We start from the raw sequence: 21367 nt of genomic DNA on the forward strand, positions 1-21367 counted from the left end.
TTTCTAAACAGGATACTAATATTGACATCCAGTATCTCCATCATATTTCACAACCATAGAATTTACAGCATTAGAATTTTCGTATCACCAGAATTTTTCTTACTCTTTTTTTGTAAGTTTACTTATGTTAAGATATGATGTAATTTGTCTAGCATGATTTTAATAGCATACAGGAGTTACAGTATTACTGGGCACTGATACCCAGGAGAAGATAGTGCAGGTGGAGGAGAGAGTGAAGGTAACACACACATCTGCTTTGATCTCAACTCTTCTACTAGATAACCATAACCAGAGCAAAGCAAAATTGCAAAAGTTGCCAAGACAAAGAACAGTCTGCCATAAAAGTTGCCAGAACAAAAAAATAATCACAAAAGTTGCCAGAACAAAGAACATCCACAAAAGTTGCCCTCTGTACTATACAGTGGACCTCCGCAAAACGTTGGCATCGCATAGTGTTAAATCTGCATAGCAATACATTTTATCGCTAAAATTTTGCCTCGCATAGTGCTAAAAAATTCGCTCAACGCGATTCGTCCGAGACACGTCCATGCGGCCTGAGCCAGCCTCACTTGTTCTGCCAGTGGCATTGTTTACAAGCCAGCCTCCATGGTAACATTCAAGCATACAATCGGAACATTTCGTATTATTAAAGCTTTTAGTGCCAACCCTACAGGAATAAGGGTGAGAATTACTATGGAGATGAAGAAAGAGATCATTGCTAAGTATGAAAGTGGAGTGCGTGTCTCCGAGCTGGCCAGGTTGTATAGTAAACCCCAATCAACCATCGCTTCTATTGTGTCCAAGAGAACGGCAATCAAGGAAGCTGTTCTTGCCAAAGGTTTAACAGTGCTTTCGAAACAGAGATCGCAAGTGATAGATGTTGAGAGACTGTTATTGGTGTGGATAAACGAAAAACAGATAGCAGGCGATAGCATCTCTCAAGCGATCATAAGTGAAAAGGCTAGGAAGTTGCACGAGGATTTAATTAGAAAAATGCCTGCAACTAGTGGTGATGCGAGTGAATTTAAGGCCAGCAAAGGTTGGTTTGAGAGATTCAAGAGGCGTAGTGGCATACATAGTGTGATAAGGCATGGTGAGGCTGCCAGTTCGGACCAAAAAGCAGCTGAAAAATATGTGCATGAATTCAAGGAGTACATAGACAGTGAAGGGCTGAAACCTGAACAAGTGTTTAATTGTGACGAAACAGGCCTGTTTTGGAAGAAAATGCCAAGCAGGACCTACATTACTCAGGAGGAAAAGGCACTCCCAGGACATAAGCCTATGAAAGACAGGCTTACTCTTCTCATGTGTGCCAATGCTAGTGGTGATTGCAAAGTGAAGCCTTTATTAGTGTATCACTCTGAAACTCCCAGAGCGTTCAGGCAAAAGAATATCCTCAAGGCTAATTTGTGTGTGCTGTGGAGGGCAAACAATAAGGCATGGGTCACTAGGGACTTTTTCTATGACTGGTTACACCAAGCATTTGCCCCCAATGTGAAAAATTACCTAACTGAAAAGAAACTAGACCTTAAGTGCCTCCTCTTGTTAGACAATGCCCCTGGTCATCCTACAGACGTGGCAGAGCGACTTTATGGGGACATGAGCTTCATTAAGGTGAAGTTTTTGCCTCCTAATACCACTCCTCTCCTGCAGCCCATGGACCAGCAGGTTATTGCAAACTTCAAAAAACTGTACACAAAAGCTCTGTTTGAAAGGTGCTTTGTAGTGACCTCAGAAACTCAATTGACTCTAAGAGAGTTTTGGAGAGAGCACTTTAATATCCTCAATTGTGTAAACCTTATAGGTAAGGCTTGGGAGGGAGTGACTAAGAGGACCTTGAACTCTGCTTGAAAGAAACTGTGGCCAGAATGTGTAGACCAAAGGGATTTTGAAGGATTTAAGGCTAACCCTGAGAGGAGTATGCCAATTGAGGAATCAATTGTGGCATTGGGGAAGTCCTTGGGGTTGGAGGTTAGTGGGGAGGATGTGGAAGAGTTGGTGGAGGAGGACAATGAAGAACTAACCACTGATGAGCTGCTAGATCAACTTCAACCACAAGAGGCCACACCTGAGGAAATTGCTTCAGAGGAGGGGAGAGAGAAATTGAAGAAGTTGCCTACTTCAAAGATTAAGGAAATCTGTGCAAAGTGGCTTGAAGTGCAAACCTTCATGGATGAAAATCACCCTCAGACAGCTATTGCAAGCTGTGCTGGTGACTATTACACTGACACTGTTGTGAAACACTTTAGGAAAGTCATAAAGGAACGAAAGGTACAGGCCACTGTGGACAGATATGTTGTGCGACAGAAGTCCAGTGACTCTGAAGCTGGTCCTTGTGGCATTAAAAGAAGAAGGGAAGCAACCCCGGAAAAGGACTTGATACCTCAAGTCCTAATGGAAGGGGATTCCCCTTCTGAACACTAAAACCATCCAGTCTCCCCTCCTCCCATCCCATCAATCATCACCACATCTTCAATAAAGGTAAGTGTCATGTAACTGTGCATGTTTTCTTAAGTTTGTGTGTATTAAAATTAATATTTCATGTGGTAAAATTTTTTTTTTTTCATACTTTTGGGTGTCTTGCACTGATTAATTTGATTTCCATTATTTCTTATGGGTAAAATTAATTCGCATAACGATAATTTCGCATAACATTGAGCTCTCAGGAATGGATTAATAGCGTTATGTGGGGGTCCACTGTACATTGATCACAAGGGACCATAAAGTGCCGAAAATTTTTAATTTGGCTAATTTTACACCATTTTCAATAAGTTAAAAAAAAAAGTGTCCGAAACAAGTATCCACTAAAGCAGTTTTCCTTCTGTTCATTAATCACATCCTCTTGCCCTCCATATGAGTCCATCATCACAAACAAATTGATGTTTTTTCCTGTTTGAGCTAATAATAAACCATAACCAAGAATGCTTGGTCATGGTTTAGGCCCTCCTCATAAATGAAGCACACCTTGTAGAAACCTAGAAAACAGACTGGGGGGATGATGGTTTCTCTCTCCTTACTCAGGGAAAAATTGAACTATTTCTACCACTCTGAGGCATATTTCAGACCATATTTCTATTGCACTGGTATATCTTTTAGTTTATCAGTTGATGCAAGAAAATGGCTAGCAAATCCATGAAAATCTTCCTATAAAATGCCCCAGTGGCTGTTTTAGCCTATACACAAGGTTAGAGGTTAGCTATTGCCATCATGCATTGTGTTGTGCAGGATTTTGTTTATACAAGCCGGCCCTGCTTGTACATATAGCATGTTAGGTTCCAGGCTACTGCTGTAAAGCGAAAATCTCTGTAAAGTATAAACATAGCCGTTTTTTACTTTCAAATGCATATAAAAGCCTGATAACATGTTATGCTATCGTATATTAAGTGAGCATTAGATCTAGGCCTAAAACATGCATATGCAGTACAGTACAGTTGTCCTTAGTCTGAATAAATGAAGAATGGGTTTAATTGAAAAGTGCTGCATTAGCGAAATGCCATAAAGTGGGGCCCACCTGTACTGTGCATGATCACTGCATCAACCCAGTCTCTCATGTCTGGGTCAAAATTTGCTACTTGCAGCATATTTGAGGGCACTATGATTTACACACAGAGCTATGTAAACACCACTGGCCCGAATCACATAGACCTACAAGGGTGACAGTGAAAGAGTTAGAATATAAAATTGCATAAATAAACATTGGGTAATATTCTTCAAGAAGGTGCATGTTCACTATGCTCTGTTACATGTAGCACTTATCATATCACAGCTGGTCACAAGACAACTGCCACTATAATTGTGGATTTTTTTTTATAATTTTCCTGAATGTAGGGTATGTAAATGTAATTAGATATTATGTGTGTAAATTTGTGACGCTATTTGGACTCTTCGAGAAATTTCTAGCGAAGGGGGGTGTGCAGTGGTCGAGGAGTGATACGGAGGAGAGAGACGCTAAGAATATGGAGATGTATCACTGGTTGTAAAATGGTCTTATGTAATCGGGTGTCACTGAGGTTGAAAATGGTGGTATCAGCTGGAATCAAGAATGAGAAATATGGACTCATACAGGAAAAAACAGCTATAATAAGGTATGAATGAAAAATAAGAGGACACTAAATCTTCTGGTCTGCACATCAACTGTTAAGTGCACTTTCTCTCTCAATAGTCTGCAGGGGTTGGCCAGCTTTCTGTTAGGCATTGGTTAGGGAGGTGTTGGGTGTTCTACCCACAAAATAAGTGGTCCAACTTTGTGTGAGGGTGGTTTGGAATGAGTAGGCATTGAAAGAGGAGCAGTGTTGTGACCTTCTGTACTTGAAGTCCCATCTAGCTTTGAGGTGCAACTATCATCAGTAAGTGAAATGTTAATTTTAGTTGTACCTGGCCTTAATTATATGCATGTAAGAATTCAGGTTAATGCCTGTGAACCACATGCACATAATTTCTCAAAATAATGAATTTTTTTTTTAATAGTGGTGCGTGTGTACGGTCTGTCCATAAATGCCCTACGCTGGATAATGTGCCTCAGGGTACTGGCTAAAAACACCTTAGATGCTGCAGTCTGCTGGTTCTTGAGACGCAAGTTGGCACTGGCCCTTGCACCGCCACGCATTGTCAAACTCATTCATCTTATTCGAGGTATGTTCTTGTTCATTTATTTTTGTTTTATCAGAATAATATCAAAATCTTTTAATTAATATTTTTTTTTTTTTTTTTTTTTTTAACAAGTCGGCCGTCTCCCACCGAGGCAGGGTGACCCAAGAAAGAAAGAAAATCCCCAAAAAGAAAATACTTTCATCATCATTCAACACTTTCACCACACTCACACATTATCACTGCTTTTGCAGAGGTGCTCAGAATACAACAGTTTAGAAGCATATACATATAAAGATACACAACATATCCCTCCAAACTGCCAATATCCCAAACCCCTCCTTTAAAGTGCAGGCATTGTACTTCCCATTTCCAGGACTCAAGTCCGACTATATGAAAATAACCGGTTTCCCTGAATCCCTTCACTAAATATTACCCTGCCACACTCCAACAGATCGTCAGGTCCCAAGTATCATTCGTCTCCATTCACTCCTATCTAACACGCTCATGCACGCTTGCTGGAAGTCCAAGCCCCTTGCCCACAAAACTTCCTTTACCCCCTCTTTCCAACCCTTTCGAGGACGACCTCTACCCCTCCTTCCTTTCCCTATAGATTTATATGCTTTCCATGTCATTCTACTTTGATCCATTCTCTCTAAATGACCAAACCACCTCAACAACCCCTCTTCTGCCCTCTGACTAATGCTTTTATTAACTCCACACCTTCTCCTAATTTCCACACTCCGAATTTTCTGCATAATATTTACACCACACATTGCCCTTAGACAGGACATCTCCACTGCCTCCAAACGTCTCCTCGCTGCTGCATTTACCACCCAAGCTTCACATCCATATAAGAGTGTTGGTACTACTATACTTTCATACATTCCCTTCTTTGCCTCCATAGATAACGTTTTTTGACTCCACATATACCTCAGCGCACCACTCACCTTTTTCCCCTCATCAATTCTATGATTAATCTCATCCTTCATAAACCCATCCGCCGACACGTCAACTCCCAAGTATCTGAAAACATTAACTTCTTCCATACTCCTCCTCCCCAATTTGATATCCAATTTTTCTTTATCTAAATCATTTGATACCCTCATCACCTTACTCTTTTCTATGTTCACTTTCAACTTTCTACCTTTACACACATTCTCAAACTCATCCATTAACCTTTGCAATTTTTCTTTAGAATCTCCCATAAGCACAGTATCATCAGCAAAAAGTAACTGTGTCAGTTCCCATTTTGAATTTGATTCCCCATAATTTAATCCCACCCCTCTCCCGAACACCCTAGCATTTACTTCTTTTACAACCCCATCTATAAATATATTAAACAACCATGGTGACATTACACATCCCTGTCTAAGACCTACTTTTACCGGGAAGTATTCTCCCTCTCTTCTACATACCCTAATCTGAGCCTCACTATCCTCATAAAAGCTCTTTACAGCATTTAGTAACTTACCACCTATTCCATATACTTGCAACATCTGCCACATTGCTCCTCTATCCACTCTATCATATGCCTTTTCTAAATCCATAAATGCAATAAAAACTTCCCTACCTTTATCTAAATACTGTTCACATATATGCTTCAATGTAAATACTTGATCTACACATCCCCTACCCACTCTGAAGCCTCCCTGCTCATCCGCAATCCTACATTCTGTCTTACCTCTAATTCTTTCAATTATAACCCTACTGTATACTTTTCCTGGTATACTCAGTAAACTTATTCCTCTATAATTTTTACAATCTCTTTTGTCCCCTTTCCCTTTATATAAAGGGACTTTACATGCTCTCCGCCAATCCCTAGGTACCCTCCCCTCTTTCATACATTTATTAAACAAAAGTACCAACCACTCCAACACTATATCCCCCCCTGCTTTTAACATTTCTGTCATGATCCCATCAGTTCCAGCTGCTTTACCCCCTTTCATTCTACGTAATGCCTCACGTACCTCCACCACACTTACATTCTGCTCTTCTTCACTCCTAAAAGATGGTATACCTCCCTGGCCAGTGCATGAAATTACCGCCTCCCTTTCTTCCTCAACATTTAAAAGTTCCTCAAAATATTCTCGCCATCTACCTAATACCTCCCTCTCCCCATCTACTAACTCCCCTACTCTGTTTTTAACTGACAAATCCATACTTTCCCTAGGCTTTCTTAACTTGTTTAACTCACTCCAATTTTTTTTTTTTTTTTTTTTTTTTTCATTAAAATTTCTTGACAGTGCCTCTCCCACTCTTTCATCTGCTCTCCTTTTGCACTCTCTCACCACTCTCTTCACCTTTCTTTTACTCTCCATATACTCTGCTCTTCTTATAACACTTCTGCTTTATAAAAACCTCTCATAAGCTACCTTTTTCTCTTTTATCACACCCTTTACTTCATCATTCCACCAATCGCTCCTCTTTCCTCCTGCCCCCACCCTCCTATAACCACAAACTTCTGCCCCACATTCTAATACTGCATTTTTAAAACTATTCCAACCCTCTTCAACCCCCCCACTACTCATCTTTGCACTAGCCCACCTTTCTGCCAATAGTCGCTTATATCTCGCCCGAACTTCCTCCTCCCTTAATTTATACACTTTCACCTCCCTCTTACTTGTTGTTGCCACCTTCCTCTTTTCCCATCTACCTCTTACTCTAACTGTAGCTACAACTAAATAATGATCTGATATATCAGTTGCCCCTCTATAAACATGTACATCCTGGAGCCTACCCATCAACCTTTTATCCACCAATACATAATCTAACAAACTACTTTCATTACATGCTACATCATACCTTGTATATTTATTTATCTCTTTTTCATAAAATATGTATTACTTATTACCAAATTTCTTTCTACACATAGCTCAATTAAAGGCTCCCCATTTACATTCACCCCTGGCACCCCAAATTTACCTACTACTCCCTCCATAACATTTTTACCCACTTTAGCATTGAAATCCCCAACCACCATTACTCTCACACTTGATTCAAAGCTCCCCACGCATTCACTCAACATTTCCCAGAATCTCTCTCTCTCCTCTACACTTCTCTCTTCTCCAGGTGCATACACGCTTACTATAACCCACTTTTCACATCCAATCTTTATTTTACTCCACATAATCCTTGAATTTATACATTTGTAGTCCCTCTTTTCCTGCCATAGCTTATCCTTCAACATTATTGTTACTCCTTCTTTAGCTCTAACTCTAACTCTATTTGAAACCCCTGACCTAATCCCATTTATTCCTCTCCATTGAAACTCTCCTACCCCCTTCAGCTTTGTTTCACTTAAAGCCAGGACATCCAGTTTCTTCATTCATAACATCCACAATCATCTCTTTCTTATCATTTGCACAACATCCACGCACATTCAGACTTCCCACTTTGACAATTTTCTTCTTCTTATTCTTTTTAGTAATCTTTACAGGAAAAGGGGTTACTAGCCCATTGTTCCCGGCATTTTAGTTGACTTTTACAACACGCATGGCTTACGGAGGAAAGATTCTTATTCCACTTCCCCATGTATATAAAAGGAAAAGTAATAAGACCAAGAACTATTAAGATAAAATTAAAGAAAACTCAGATGAGTGTGTATAAATAAATATAAATTAATATTTTTAAAATATGAATATGCATTTTTTCTCTCATATTCATTTAAATTTAGATAATTATTAGAGCTTTGCTTTAATCTCTAATTTCAGATGCACTCTTTGTAGACCCACCCGCAGATCGAACAGAAGCAGATCGTAGGGCTAGAGAAAATGAATTGCGACAGGAACTGATGGCCTTGATACCCCCTTGGCTGCAGCATCTTCTTTTCACTCCAGATCTTTACACTGAGGGAGCTAATACACTTGTCAGCCTTTTTCAACAACCTGTCCTCAACAAGCAGGTCAGACTTTATTTTAAGTTTTGTAGTTCACCATGGTGGTGGATGAACATAATATGTATTTTACAACACTGATTTTACAGGATTAGATTGGTAGGTTAATGAGGACTAGAGCCCACTGACTATACGACGGTCATTATGGCTGCCACTGTTATCTATATCAACTCATTTCATAGTGCATTACTGTCAGAGGTATACTTTCACACCCCTGATGTGACCCACAACACCAGACTTAAACCTAGTAATCTATTTATTGCTATGTGAACAGGGGCAACAGGTGTAAGGAGACTTGCCCATATTTATTTATTTATTTATTTAGAAATTTAAGCATACATACAGAGGTACAAAAAAAAAATACAGGTAAGAGCAGCATGCCAAAGCCACTTATATGCATAGCATTATGGGCTGGCTTAAAATTAACTTAAGATTAACTAAGCAATGATGAAATCAGTGATAAGACATTATTGTAAACAGATAACTATAAAGCACACTTTAGTTGCAATTGTTCGTGGTGTCCACTATTTAAAAAAAAAATTGGAATGGTAGAGAATATTTTTCTGAAGGTAATGACACCAAAGGTAAGTCATTTGATGAAAAACTTATGGAGTTATGCAGGTGTAAAGTAAACAGCCATTGTGCAGTTCACACATAAGCGAGTTCCCCAATTTAAGTACTCTCTTAAGGCAATTTCATTTTTCCATTCAACCAAATTCTTTGCTATTTCACTAGTATTCCTTCTGTTCTGTCAGTTGAGTACAAGAAACTGCCCATTCAACTATTACAACTACAGTGGACCCCCGCATAACGGACGCCTTGCATAGCGGACAATCCGCATAGCGGACGCTTTGATCGCTAAAATTTTGCCCCGCATAGCGCCCAAAAACCCGCTCAGCGGCCTTCGTCCGAGACGCGTCCAATGTGCGGCCTGAGCCACGCTCACATGTTCCGCGGGTGGCATTGTTTACCAGCCAGCCTCCGCGGTAACATCCAAGCATACAATCGGAACATTTTGTATTATTACAGTGTTTTTGGTGATTTTTTTCTGGAAAATAAGTGACCATGGGCCCCAAGAAAGCTTCTAGTGCCAACCCTACAGCAATAAGGGTGAGAATTACTATGGAGATGAAGAAAAAGATCATTGATAAGTATGAAAGTGGAGTGCGTGTCTCCGAGCTGGCCAGGTTGTATAATAAACCCCAATCAACCATCGCTACTATTGGTGGTACAGCTGCTGCTGCTGCTGTATCACCGTCAGCTGCTGCTGCACTGTCAGCTGCTGCTGATGTACCACCGTCAGCTGCTCCTGCTGCTGTAGTACCATCTGCTGCTTCTGTAGCATCATCTGCTGCTGCTGTAGCATCGTCTGCTGCTGCTGTAGCATCGTCTGTTGCTGCTGTAGCATCGTCTGTTGCTGCTGTACCACCGTCAGCTGCTGCTGCTGCTGTAGCATCGTCTGCTGCTGCTGCTGCTGTAGCATCGTCTGCTGCCGCTGTAACATCGTCAGTTGCTGCTGTAGCATCGTCTGCTGCTGCTGTAGCATCGTCTGTTGCTGCTGTAGCATCGTCTGCTGCTGCTGCTGCTGCTGTAGCATCATCTGCTGCTGCTGTAACATCGTCAGCTGCTGCTGCTGCTGCTGTAGCACAGTTGTTGGTGTGGCTTATTGAGAATACCAAGAAACAATTAACCCCAGAGGATTTGCCACCCAGGATAGCCCAAAAAAGTCAGTGTCATCGAAGACTGTCTAACTTATTTCCATTGGGGTCCTTAATCTTGTCTCCCAGGATGCAACCCACACCAGTTGACTAACACCCAGGTGAACAGGGAAAATGCCTGGAACTAGTGCTCATATACTCATAAAGTTGGTAAGTTGGTAATTTGGCCAGTTTTACTCAAAATTAAAAAAAAATACTATTTTAATAATTTTATTTTTTTTATTAACACATTAATACATTGCAGAGTCACTTGTTTGCACAGAACTGCTTAATGCCTCAAATGATGTAGTGGAAGTTTTAGCAGTAAAGGTCGAGAACCAAAACCTAGTCATTGTGGTAGTCTACAAGCCTCCGGATGCAACATCCCAGCAATTCCAGGAACAGCTGTTAAAAATTGACCACTGTCTGGAAAATCTTCCAGCTCCTGCACCCAACATCTTGCTCCTGGGGGATTTCAACTTAAGGCACCTAAAATGGAGGAATATAGCAAATAATATTGTTGCAGTAATAACACCAGGAGGCAGCTCTGATGAAAACTCACACTCACACGAGCATTTAAATCTCTGCACAAAATTCAATTTAAACCAGCAAATAATAGAGCCTACTAGACTGGAGAATACACTAGACCTCATCTTCACTAACAATGATGATCTGATAAGAAATGTCACCATATCAAAAACAATATACTCAGATCACAACATAATTGAGGTTCAGACATGTATGCGTGGAACCCCAGACCGACAAAATGAGACTAGTCACGAGGGAGCATTCACCAAATTCAACTTCAATAACAAAAACATAATGTGGGACCAAGTAAACCAAGTCCTAACCGATATAAGCTGGGAAGATATACTAAGCAACACAGACCCCAACTTATGCCTAGAACAGATTAACTCGGTGGCACTCGATGTATGCATAAGGCTTATTCCTCTAAGAAAAAGGAGGAGTAGATGTAAAATAGAAAGAGACAGGCGCTCCCTTTACAGGCGACGGAAAAGAATAACAGAGCGGCTAAAAGAGGTCAATATATCTGAAATGCGTAGGGAGACACTGGTCAGAGAAATAGCAAGCATCGAACTTAAGCTAAAAGAATCCTTTAGGAGTCAGGAATCGCGGGAAGAACTAAAAGCCATAAATGAAATCGAAAGAAACCCAAAGTATTTCTTCTCCTATGCCAAATCAAAATCGAGAACAACGTCCAGTATTGGGCCCCTACTCAAACAAGATGGGTCCTACACAGATGACAGCAAGGAAATGAGTGAGCTACTCAAGTCCTAATATGACTCAGTTTTTAGCAAGCCGCTAACCAGACTGAGAGTCGAAGATCAAAATGAATTTTTTATGAGAGAGCCACAAAATTTGATTAACACAAGCCTATCCGATGTTATCCTGATGCCAAATGACTTCGAACAGGCGATAAATGACATGCCCATGCACTCTGCCCCAGGGCCAGACTCATGGAACTCTGTGTTCATCAAGAACTGCAAGAAGCCCCTATCACGAGCCTTTTCCATCTTAAGGAGGGGGAGCATGGACACGGGGGTCGTCCCACAGTTACTAAAAACAACAGACATAGCCCCACTCCACAAAGGGGGCAGTAAAGCAACAGCGAAGAACTACAGACCAATAGCACTAACATCCCATATCATAAAAATCTTTGAAAGGGTCCTAAGAAGCAAGATCACCACCCATCTAGAAACCCATCAGTTACACAACCCAGGGCAACATGGGTTTAGAACAGGTCGCTCCTGTCTGTCTCAACTATTGGATCACTACGACAAGGTCCTAAATGCACTAGAAGACAAAAAGAATGCAGATGTAATATATACAGACTTTGCAAAAGCCTTCGACAAGTGTGACCATGGCGTAATAGCGCACAAAATGCGTGCTAAAGGAATAACAGGAAAAGTCGGTCGATGGATCTATAATTTCCTCACTAACAGAACACAGAGAGTAGTCGTCAACAGAGTAAAGTCCGAGGCAGCTACGGTGAAAAGCTCTGTTCCACAAGGCACAGTACTCGCTCCCATCTTGTTCCTCATCCTCATATCCGACATAGACAAGGATGTCAGCCACAGCACCGTGTCTTCCTTTGCAGATGACACCCGAATCTGCATGACAGTGTCTTCCATTGCAGACACTGCAAGGCTCCAGACGGACATCAACCAAATCTTTCAGTGGGCTGCAGAAAACAATATGAAGTTCAACGATGAGAAATTTCAATTACTCAGATATGGTAAACATGAGGAAATTAAATCTTCATCAGAGTACAAAACAAATTCTGGCCACAAAATAGAGCAAAACACCAACGTCAAAGACCTGGGAGTGATCATGTCGGAGGATCTCACCTTCAAGGACCATAACATTGTATCAATCGCATCTGCTAGAAAAATGACAGGATGGATAATGAGAACCTTCAAAACTAGGGAGGCCAAGCCCATGATGACACTCTTCAGGTCACTTCTTCTATCTAGGCTGGAATATTGCTGCACACTAACAGCACCTTTCAAGGCAGGTGAAATTGCCGACCTAGAAAATGTACAGAGAACTTTCACGGCGCGCATAACGGAGATAAAACACCTCGATTACTGGGACCGCTTGAGGTTCCTAAACCTGTATTCCCTGGAATGCAGGAGGGAGAGATACATGATTATATACACCTGGAAAATCCTAAGAGGGACTAGTACCGAACTAGCACACGAAAATCACTCACTACGAAAGCAAAAGACTTGGCAGACGATGCACCATCCCCCCAATGAAAAGCAGGGGTGTCACTAGCACGTTAAAAGACCATACAATAAGTGTCAGGGGCCCGAGACTGTTCAACTGCCTCCCAGCACACATAAGGGGGATTACCAACAGACCCCTGGCAGTCTTCAAGCTGGCACTGGACAAGCACCTAAAGTCAGTTCCTGATCAGCCGGGCTGTGGCTCGTACGTTGGTTTGCGTGCAGCCAGCAGCAACAGCCTGGTTGATCAGGCACTGATCCACCAGGAGGCCTGGTCACAGACGGGGCCGCGGGGGCGTTGACCCCCGGAACTCTCTCCAGGTAAACTCCAGGTAAACTGGCCGATTCCCACCAAGGCAGGGTGGCCCGAAAAAGAAAAACTTTCACCATCATTCACTCCATCACTGTCTTGCCAGAAGGGTGCTTTACACTACAGTTTTTAAACTGCAACATTAACACCCCTCCTTCAGAGTGCAGGCACTGTACTTCCCATCTCCAGGACTCAAGTCCGGCCTGCCGGTTTCCATGAATCCCTTCATAAATGTTACTTTGCTCACACTCCAACAGCACGTCAAGTATTAAAAACCATTTGTCTCCATTCACTCCTATCAAACACACTCACGCATGCCTGCTAGAAGTCCAAGCCCCTCGCACACAAAACCTCCTTTACCCCCTCCCTCCAACCTTTCCTAGGCCGACCCCTACCCTGCCTTCCTTCCACTACAGACTGATACACTCTTGAAGTCATTCTGTTTCACTCCATTCTCTCTACATGTCCGAACCACCTCAAGAACCCTTCCTAAGCCCTCTGGACAACAGTTTTGGTAATCCCGCACCTCCTCCTAACTTCCAAACTACGAATTCTCTGCATTATATTCACACCACACATTGCCCTCAGACATGACATCTCCACTGCCTCCAGCGTTCTCCTCGCTGCAACATTCATCACTCATGCTTCACACCCATATAAGAGCGTTGGTAAAACTATACTCTCATACATTCCCCTCTTTGCCTCCAAGGACAAAGTTCTTTGTCTCCACAGACTCCTAACTGCACTGCTCACCTTTTTCCCCTCATCAATTCTATGATTCACCTCATCTTTCATAGACCCATCCGCTGACACGTCCACTCCCAAATATCTGAATACATTCACCTCCTCCATACTCTCTCCCTTCAATCTGATATCCAATCTTTCATCACCTAATGTTTTTGTTATCCTCATAACCTTACTCTTTCCTGTATTCACTTTTAATTTTCTTCTTTTGCATTTTATTTTTTTTTATTATCACACTGGCCGATTCCCACCAAGGCAGAGTGGCCCGAAAAAGAAAAACTTTCACCATCATTCACTCTGTCACTGTCTTGCCAGAAGGGTGCTTTACACTACTGGCAAGACAGTGATGGTGGGAATCGGCCAGTGTGATAATAAAAAAAAATAAAATGCAAAAGAAGAAAATTAGAAGTGAATTCAGGAAAGAGTAAGGTTATGAGGATAACAAAAACATTAGGTGATGAAAGATTGGATATCAGATTGGAGGGAGAGAGTATGGAGGAGGTGAATGTATTACAGATATTTGCATACCCTACCAAATTCATCCACCAACCTCTGCAACTTCTCTTCAGAATCTCCCAAGAGCACAGTGTCATCAGCAAAGAGTAACTGTGTCAACTCCCACTTTATGTGTGATTCTTTATCTTTTAACTCCACGCCTCTTGTCAAGACCCTCGCATTTACTTCTCTTACAACCCCATCTATAAATATATTAAACAACCACGGTGACATCACACATGCTTGTCTAAGGCCTACTTTTACTGGGAAATAATCTCTCTCTCTCTTACATACTCTAACTTGAGCCTCACTATCCTCGCAAAACTCTTCACTGCTTTCAGTAACCTACCTCCTACACCATACACCTGCCACATTGCCCCCCTATCCACCCTGTCATACACCTTTTCCAAATCCATAAATGCCACAAAAACCTCTTTAGCCTTATCTAAATACTGTTCACTTATATGTTTCACTGTAAACACCTGGTCCACACACCCCCTACCTTTTCTGAAGCCTCCTTGTTCATCTGATATCCTATTCTCCGTCTTACTCTTAATTCTTTCAATAATAACTCTACCATACACTTTACCAGGTATACTCAACAGACTTATCCCCCTATAATTTTTGCACTCTCTTTTGTCCCCTTTGCCTTTATACGAAGGAACTATGCATGCTCTCTGCCAATCCCTAGGTACCTTACCCTCTTCCATACATTTATTAAATAATTGCACCAACCACTCCAAAACTATATCCCCACCTGCTTTTAACATTTCTATCTTTATCCCATCAATCCCAGCTGCCTTACCCCCTTTCATTTTACCTACTGCCTCACGAACTTCCCCCACACTCACAACTGGCTCTTCCTCACTCCTACAAGATGTTATTCCTCCTTGCCCTATACACGAAATCACAGCTTCCCAATCTTCATCAACATTTAACAATTCCTCAAAATATTCCTTCCATCTTCCCAATACCTCTAACTCTCCATTTAATAACTCTCCTCTCCTATTTTTAACTGACAAATCCATTTGTTCTATAGGCTTCCTTAACTTGTTAATCTCACTCCAAAACTTTTTCTTATTTTCAACAAAATTTGTTGATAACATCTTACCCACTCTCTCATTTGCTCTCTTTTTACATTGCTTCACCACTCTCTTAACCTCTCTCTTTTTCTCCATATACTCTTCCCTCCTTGCATCACTTCTACTTTGTAATAACTTCTCATATGCTAACTTTTTCTCCCTTACTACTCTCTTTACATCATCATTCCATCAATCGCTTCCCTTCCCTCCCGCACCCACTTTACTGTAACCACAAACTTCTGCTGAACACTCTAACACTACATTTTTAAACCTACCCCATACCTCTTCAACCCCATTGCCTATGCTCATTAGCCCATCTATCCTCCAATAGCTGTTTATATCTTACCCTAACTGCCTCCTCTTTTAGTTTATAAACTTTCACCTCTCTCTTCCCTGATGCTTCTATTCTCATTGTATCCCATCTACCTTTTACTCTCAGTGTAGCTACAACTAAGAAGTGATCTGCCATATCTGTGGCCCCTCTATAAACATGTACATCCTGAAGTCTACTCAACAGTCTTTTATCTACCAATACATAATCCAACAAACTACTGTCATTTCACCCTACATCATATCTTGTATACTTATTTATCCTCATTTTCTTAAAATATGTATTACCTATAACTAAACCCCTTTCAACACAAAGTTCAGTCAAAGGGCTCCCATTATCATTTACACCTGGCACCCCAAACTTACCTACCACACCCTCTCTAAAAGTTTCTCCTACTTTAGCATTCAGGTCCCCTACCACAATTACTCTCTCACTTGGTTCAAAGGTTCCTATACATTCACTTAACATCTCCCAAAATCTCTCTCTCCTCTACATTCCTCTCTTCTCCAGGTGCATACACGCTTATTATGACTCACTTTTCGCATCCAACCTTTACTTTATCCACATAATCCTTGAATTTACACATTCATATTCTCTTTTCTCCTTCCATAACTGATCCTTCAACATTACTGCTACCCCTTTCTTAGCTCTAACTCTCTCAGATACTCCAGATTTAATCCCATTTATTTCCCCCCACCGAAACTCCCCTACCCCCTTCAGCTTTGTTTCGCTTAGGGCCAGAACATCCAACTTCTTTTCATTCATAACATCAGCAATCATCTGTTTCTTGTCATCTGCACTACATCCACGCACATTCAAGCATCCCAATTTTATAAAGTTTTTCTTCTTCTCTTTTTTAGTAAATGTCTAAAGGAGAAGGGGTTACTAGCCCATCACTCCTGGCATTTTAGTCGCCTCATATGACACGCATGGCTTACGGAGGAAAGATTCTTTTCCACTTCCCCATGGACAATGGAAGAAATAAAGAAGAACAAGAGCTATTTAGAAAAAGGAAAAAACCTAGATGTATGTTTATATATATATGCATGTGCATGTCTGTGAAGTGTGACCAAAGTGTAAGTAGGAGTAGCAAGATATCCCTGTTATCTAGCGTGTTTATGAGACAGAAAAAGACATCAGCAATCCTACCATCATGCAAAACAGTTACAGGTTTCTGTTTCACAGTCATCTGGCAGGATGGTAGTACTTCCCTGGGTGGTTGCTGTCTATCAACCTACTACCTACCTAAGAGTCCAAAATAAAGTGTGGACATTCCTGGTACTAAGACAACATTTCCTCTCTTCATTAATCACACACCCAAGTCTCTCTCTTATTACATTTTCAAGGTAAGAATATTGTTGTTGTTGGGGATAGCCCAGTTAGGTATATGGATAGGGCCTTCTGCCTGAAGGACAGGAGTAGGAGACAGAGGATTTGCTTTCCTGGTGCTGGGATGGAAGATATTGTTAGCCGGCTTGACAACATCATGAATGGTAATGAGATTAATCCTTTTATCTGCCTCAGTACTGGAGGCAATGATGTAGGCAAGCGTAGAAGTGAGAACTTAGTTAGAAGGTTCAGGACAGCAATAGACATAATTAGGAAGAAGGGGGGGCACCCTTTTATATGTGGCATTTTGCCAAGAAGGGGGTGTTGGAAATGAATGGTTGTCCAGAGCAATTGGTATTAATTGTTGGCTCGACTAACACTGTAAGGACAATGCAATAGCATTCATTGACAACTGAGACAACTTCTATGGCCGAAATGACATGTATGCCAGGGATGGCCCTGGCGGTTCACTTATCCAGGGCAGGTGTGGGTTTTCTTGCTAGCTCAGTTGAGGGGGTTGTTAGGACTTCAAACTAGGATTAGTTAGAGGTATGGGTTAAGAAATGATAAATAATGAGTATGGATATATTGACTTATGCTCTGATATTAAGAATCTTAATAATAACTGTCATGGAGTAACTCTGGGTAATGATAATTTCAAAAATTGTGTAAAAACAAAGGTGAACAGGATAAATGTGCAGAAGAAAAAACATGGGATGGTATTTTGTGCTAACAGTCGAAGTGCAAGAAATAAGATTAATGAACTACTTTTGGCAGCATGTGCTGGGAACTTTGATGTCATTGCATTAACTGACACATGGTATGATTTAAAGAGTCAGGATATGATTGCAGAGTGTAAAATTCAAGGGTTTAAATTGTTCCATGTGGATAGATGTAATGGGAAGGGGGGAGGAGTTGCATTATATGTTCAAGAAAATATTAATTGTTGCATAAAAACAGGTATAAAAATAGATGGAACAGTAACAGAATCTGTTTGGGTAGAGTTTGTAGAAGGTCAAGAAAAACTAATTCTAGGTGCAATATACCGACCTCCAGGCTTGGATGACGATAGAGGGAGACTTTGGGATGAAATTGTTAGGGCTTCTAGACACAATAACATAGTGATAGTAGGGGATTTTAACTTTAGTCAAATTGACTGGACTTCTTTGACCGGTAATCTGAAGTTCAGTGACTTTATGGAAACAGTTCAGGACTGTTTTCTGAAGCAGTGCGTAACAGAGCCTACCAGGGGTAATAATTTGCTAGACCTAGTCTTGTCAAATAAGGAAACACTTGTAAATAATCTGGAGATCACTGAAGAGCTTGGTGCAAGTGATCACAAATCCATCACTTTTAGCATTAACTGGGAATACAAGAATAATGAAAATACAGGTCCCCCTCAACATTCGCAAGGGTTAGGGGATCAAGAGCCTCGCGAATGTTGAAAAACCGTGAATGTTTGGTGCCCCAATATATTGTAGGGAAATATATTACAGTACTGCTTCCTTAACTTGTTGAACCATGAATAATCATAAAATACATGAAAACATCGTAAATTGTACTAAATATATACATGTTATGCTTTAATAACGTTATTTTTTTTTATTATCACACTGGCCGATTCCCACCAAGGCAGGGTGGCCCGAAAAGAAAAACTTTCACCATCATTCACTCCATCACTGTCTTGCCAGAAGGGTGCTTTACACTACAGTTTTTAAACTGCAACATTAACACCCCTCCTTCAGAGTGCAGGCACTGTACTTCCCATCTCCAGGACTCAAGTCCGGCCTGCCGGTTTCCCTGAATCCCTTCATAAATGTTACTTTGCTCACACTCCAACAGCACGTCAAGTATTAAAAACCATTTGTCTCCATTCACTCCTATCAAACACGCTCATGCATGCCTCCTGGAAGTCCAAGCCCCTCGCACACAAAACCTCCTTTACCCCCTCCCTCCAACCTTTCCTAGGCCGACCCCTACCCCGCCTTCCTTCCACTACAGACTGATACACTCTTGAAGTCATTCTGTTTCGCTCCATTCTCTCTACATGTCCGAACCACCTCAACAACCCTTCCTCAGCCCTCTGGACAACAGTTTTGGTAATCCCGCACCTCCTCCTAACTTCCAAACTACGAATTCTCTGCATTATATTCACACCACACATTGCCCTCAGACATGACATCTCCACTGCCTCCAGCCTTCTCCTCGCTGCAACATTCATCACCCACGCTTCACACCCATATAAGAGCGTTGGTAAAACTATACTCTCATACATTCCCCTCTTTGCCTCCAAGGACAAAGTTCTTTGTCTCCACAGACTCCTAAGTGCACCACTCACTCTTTTTCCCTCATCAATTCTATGATTCACCTCATCTTTCATAGACCCATCCGCTGACACGTCCACTCCCAAATATCTGAATACGTTCACCTCCTCCATACTCTCTCCCTCCAATCTGATATTCAATCTTTCATCACCTAATCTTTTTGTTATCCTCATAACCTTACTCTTTCCTGTATTCACCTTTAATTTTCTTCTTTTGCACACCCTACCAAATTCATCCACCAATCTCTGCAACTTCTCTTCAGAATCTCCCAAGAGCACAGTGTCATCAGCAAAGAGCAGCTGTGACAACTCCCACTTTGTGTGTGATTCTTTATCTTTTAACTCCACGCCTCTTGCCAAGACCCTCGCATTTACTTCTCTTACAACCCCATCTATAAATATATTAAACAACCACGGTGACATCACACATCCTTGTCTAAGGCCTACTTTTACTGGGAAAAAATTTCCCTCTTTCCTACATACTCTAACTTGAGCCTCACTATCCTCGTAAAAACTCTTCCCTGCTTTCAGTAACCTACCTCCTACACCATACACTTGCAACATCTGCCACATTGCCCCCCTATCCACCCTGTCATACGCCTTTTCCAAATCCATAAATGCCACAAAGACCTCTTTAGCCTTATCTAAATACTGTTCACTTATATGTTTCACTGTAAACACCTGGTCCACACACCCCCTACCTTTCCTAAAGCCTCCTTGTTCATCTGCTATCCTATTCTCCGTCTTACTCTTAATTCTTTCAATTATAACTCTACCATACACTTTACCAGGTACACTCAACAGACTTATCCCCCTATAATTTTTGCACTCTCTTTTATCCCCTTTGCCTTTATACAAAGGAACTATGCATGCTCTCTGCCAATCCCTAGGTACCTTACCCTCTTCCATACATTTATTAAATAATTGCACCAACCACTCCAAAACTATATCCCCACCTGCTTTTAACATTTCTATCTTTATCCCATCAATCCCGGCTGCCTTACCCCCTTTCATTTTACCTACTGCCTCACGAACCTCCCCCACACTCACAACTGGCTCTTCCTCACTCCTACAAGATGTTATTCCTCCTTGCCCTATACACGAAATCACAGCTTCCCTATCTTCATCAACATTTAACAATTCCTCAAAATATTCCCTCCATCTTCCCAATACCTCTAACTCTCCATTTAATAACTCTCCTCTCCTATTTTTAACTGACAAATCCATTTGTTCTCTAGGCTTTCTTAACTTGTTAATCTCACTCCAAAACTTTTTCTTATTTTCAACAAAATTTGTTGATAACATCTCACCCACTCTCTCATTTGCTCTCTTTTTACATTGCTTCACCACTCTCTTAACCTCTCTCTTTTTCTCCATATACTCTTCCCTCCTTGCATCACTTCTACTTTGTAAAAACTTCTCATATGCTAACTTTTTCTCCCTTACTACTCTCTTTACATCATCATTCCACCAATCGCTCCTCTTCCCTCCTGCACCCACTTTCCTGTAACCACAAACTTCTGCTGAACACTCTAACACTACATTTTTAATCCTACCCCATACCTCTTCGACCCCATTGCCTATGCTCTCATTTGCCCATCTATCCTCCAATAGCTGTTTATATCTTACCCTAACTGCCTCCTCTTTTAGTTTATAAACCTTCACCTCTCTCTTCCCTGATGCTTCTATTCTCCTTGTATCCCATCTACCTTTTACTCTCAGTGTAGCTACAACTAGAAAGTGATCTGATATATCTGTGGCCCCTCTATAAACATGTACATCCTGAAGTCTACTCAGCAGTCTTTTATCTACCAATACATAATC

General features: G+C 41.3%; 1 protein-coding gene across 1 annotated transcript in view; it reads left to right on the forward strand.

The window, feature by feature from the left end:
• LOC128685684 (sorting nexin-14) overlaps positions 1-21367 on the forward strand; it is a 395830-nt gene that overhangs the window by 359586 nt on the left and 14877 nt on the right. The window contains exons 15-16 of the mRNA XM_070088102.1: positions 4468-4632; positions 8301-8491. Coding sequence (XP_069944203.1) covers positions 4468-4632; positions 8301-8491 — 356 coding nt within the window. The remainder of the gene's footprint in view (positions 1-4467; positions 4633-8300; positions 8492-21367) is intronic.

Source organism: Cherax quadricarinatus, chromosome 23 (genome assembly GCF_038502225.1).
Source record: "Cherax quadricarinatus isolate ZL_2023a chromosome 23, ASM3850222v1, whole genome shotgun sequence".
In the NCBI taxonomy this organism is placed as follows: Eukaryota; Metazoa; Arthropoda; class Malacostraca; order Decapoda; family Parastacidae; genus Cherax; species Cherax quadricarinatus.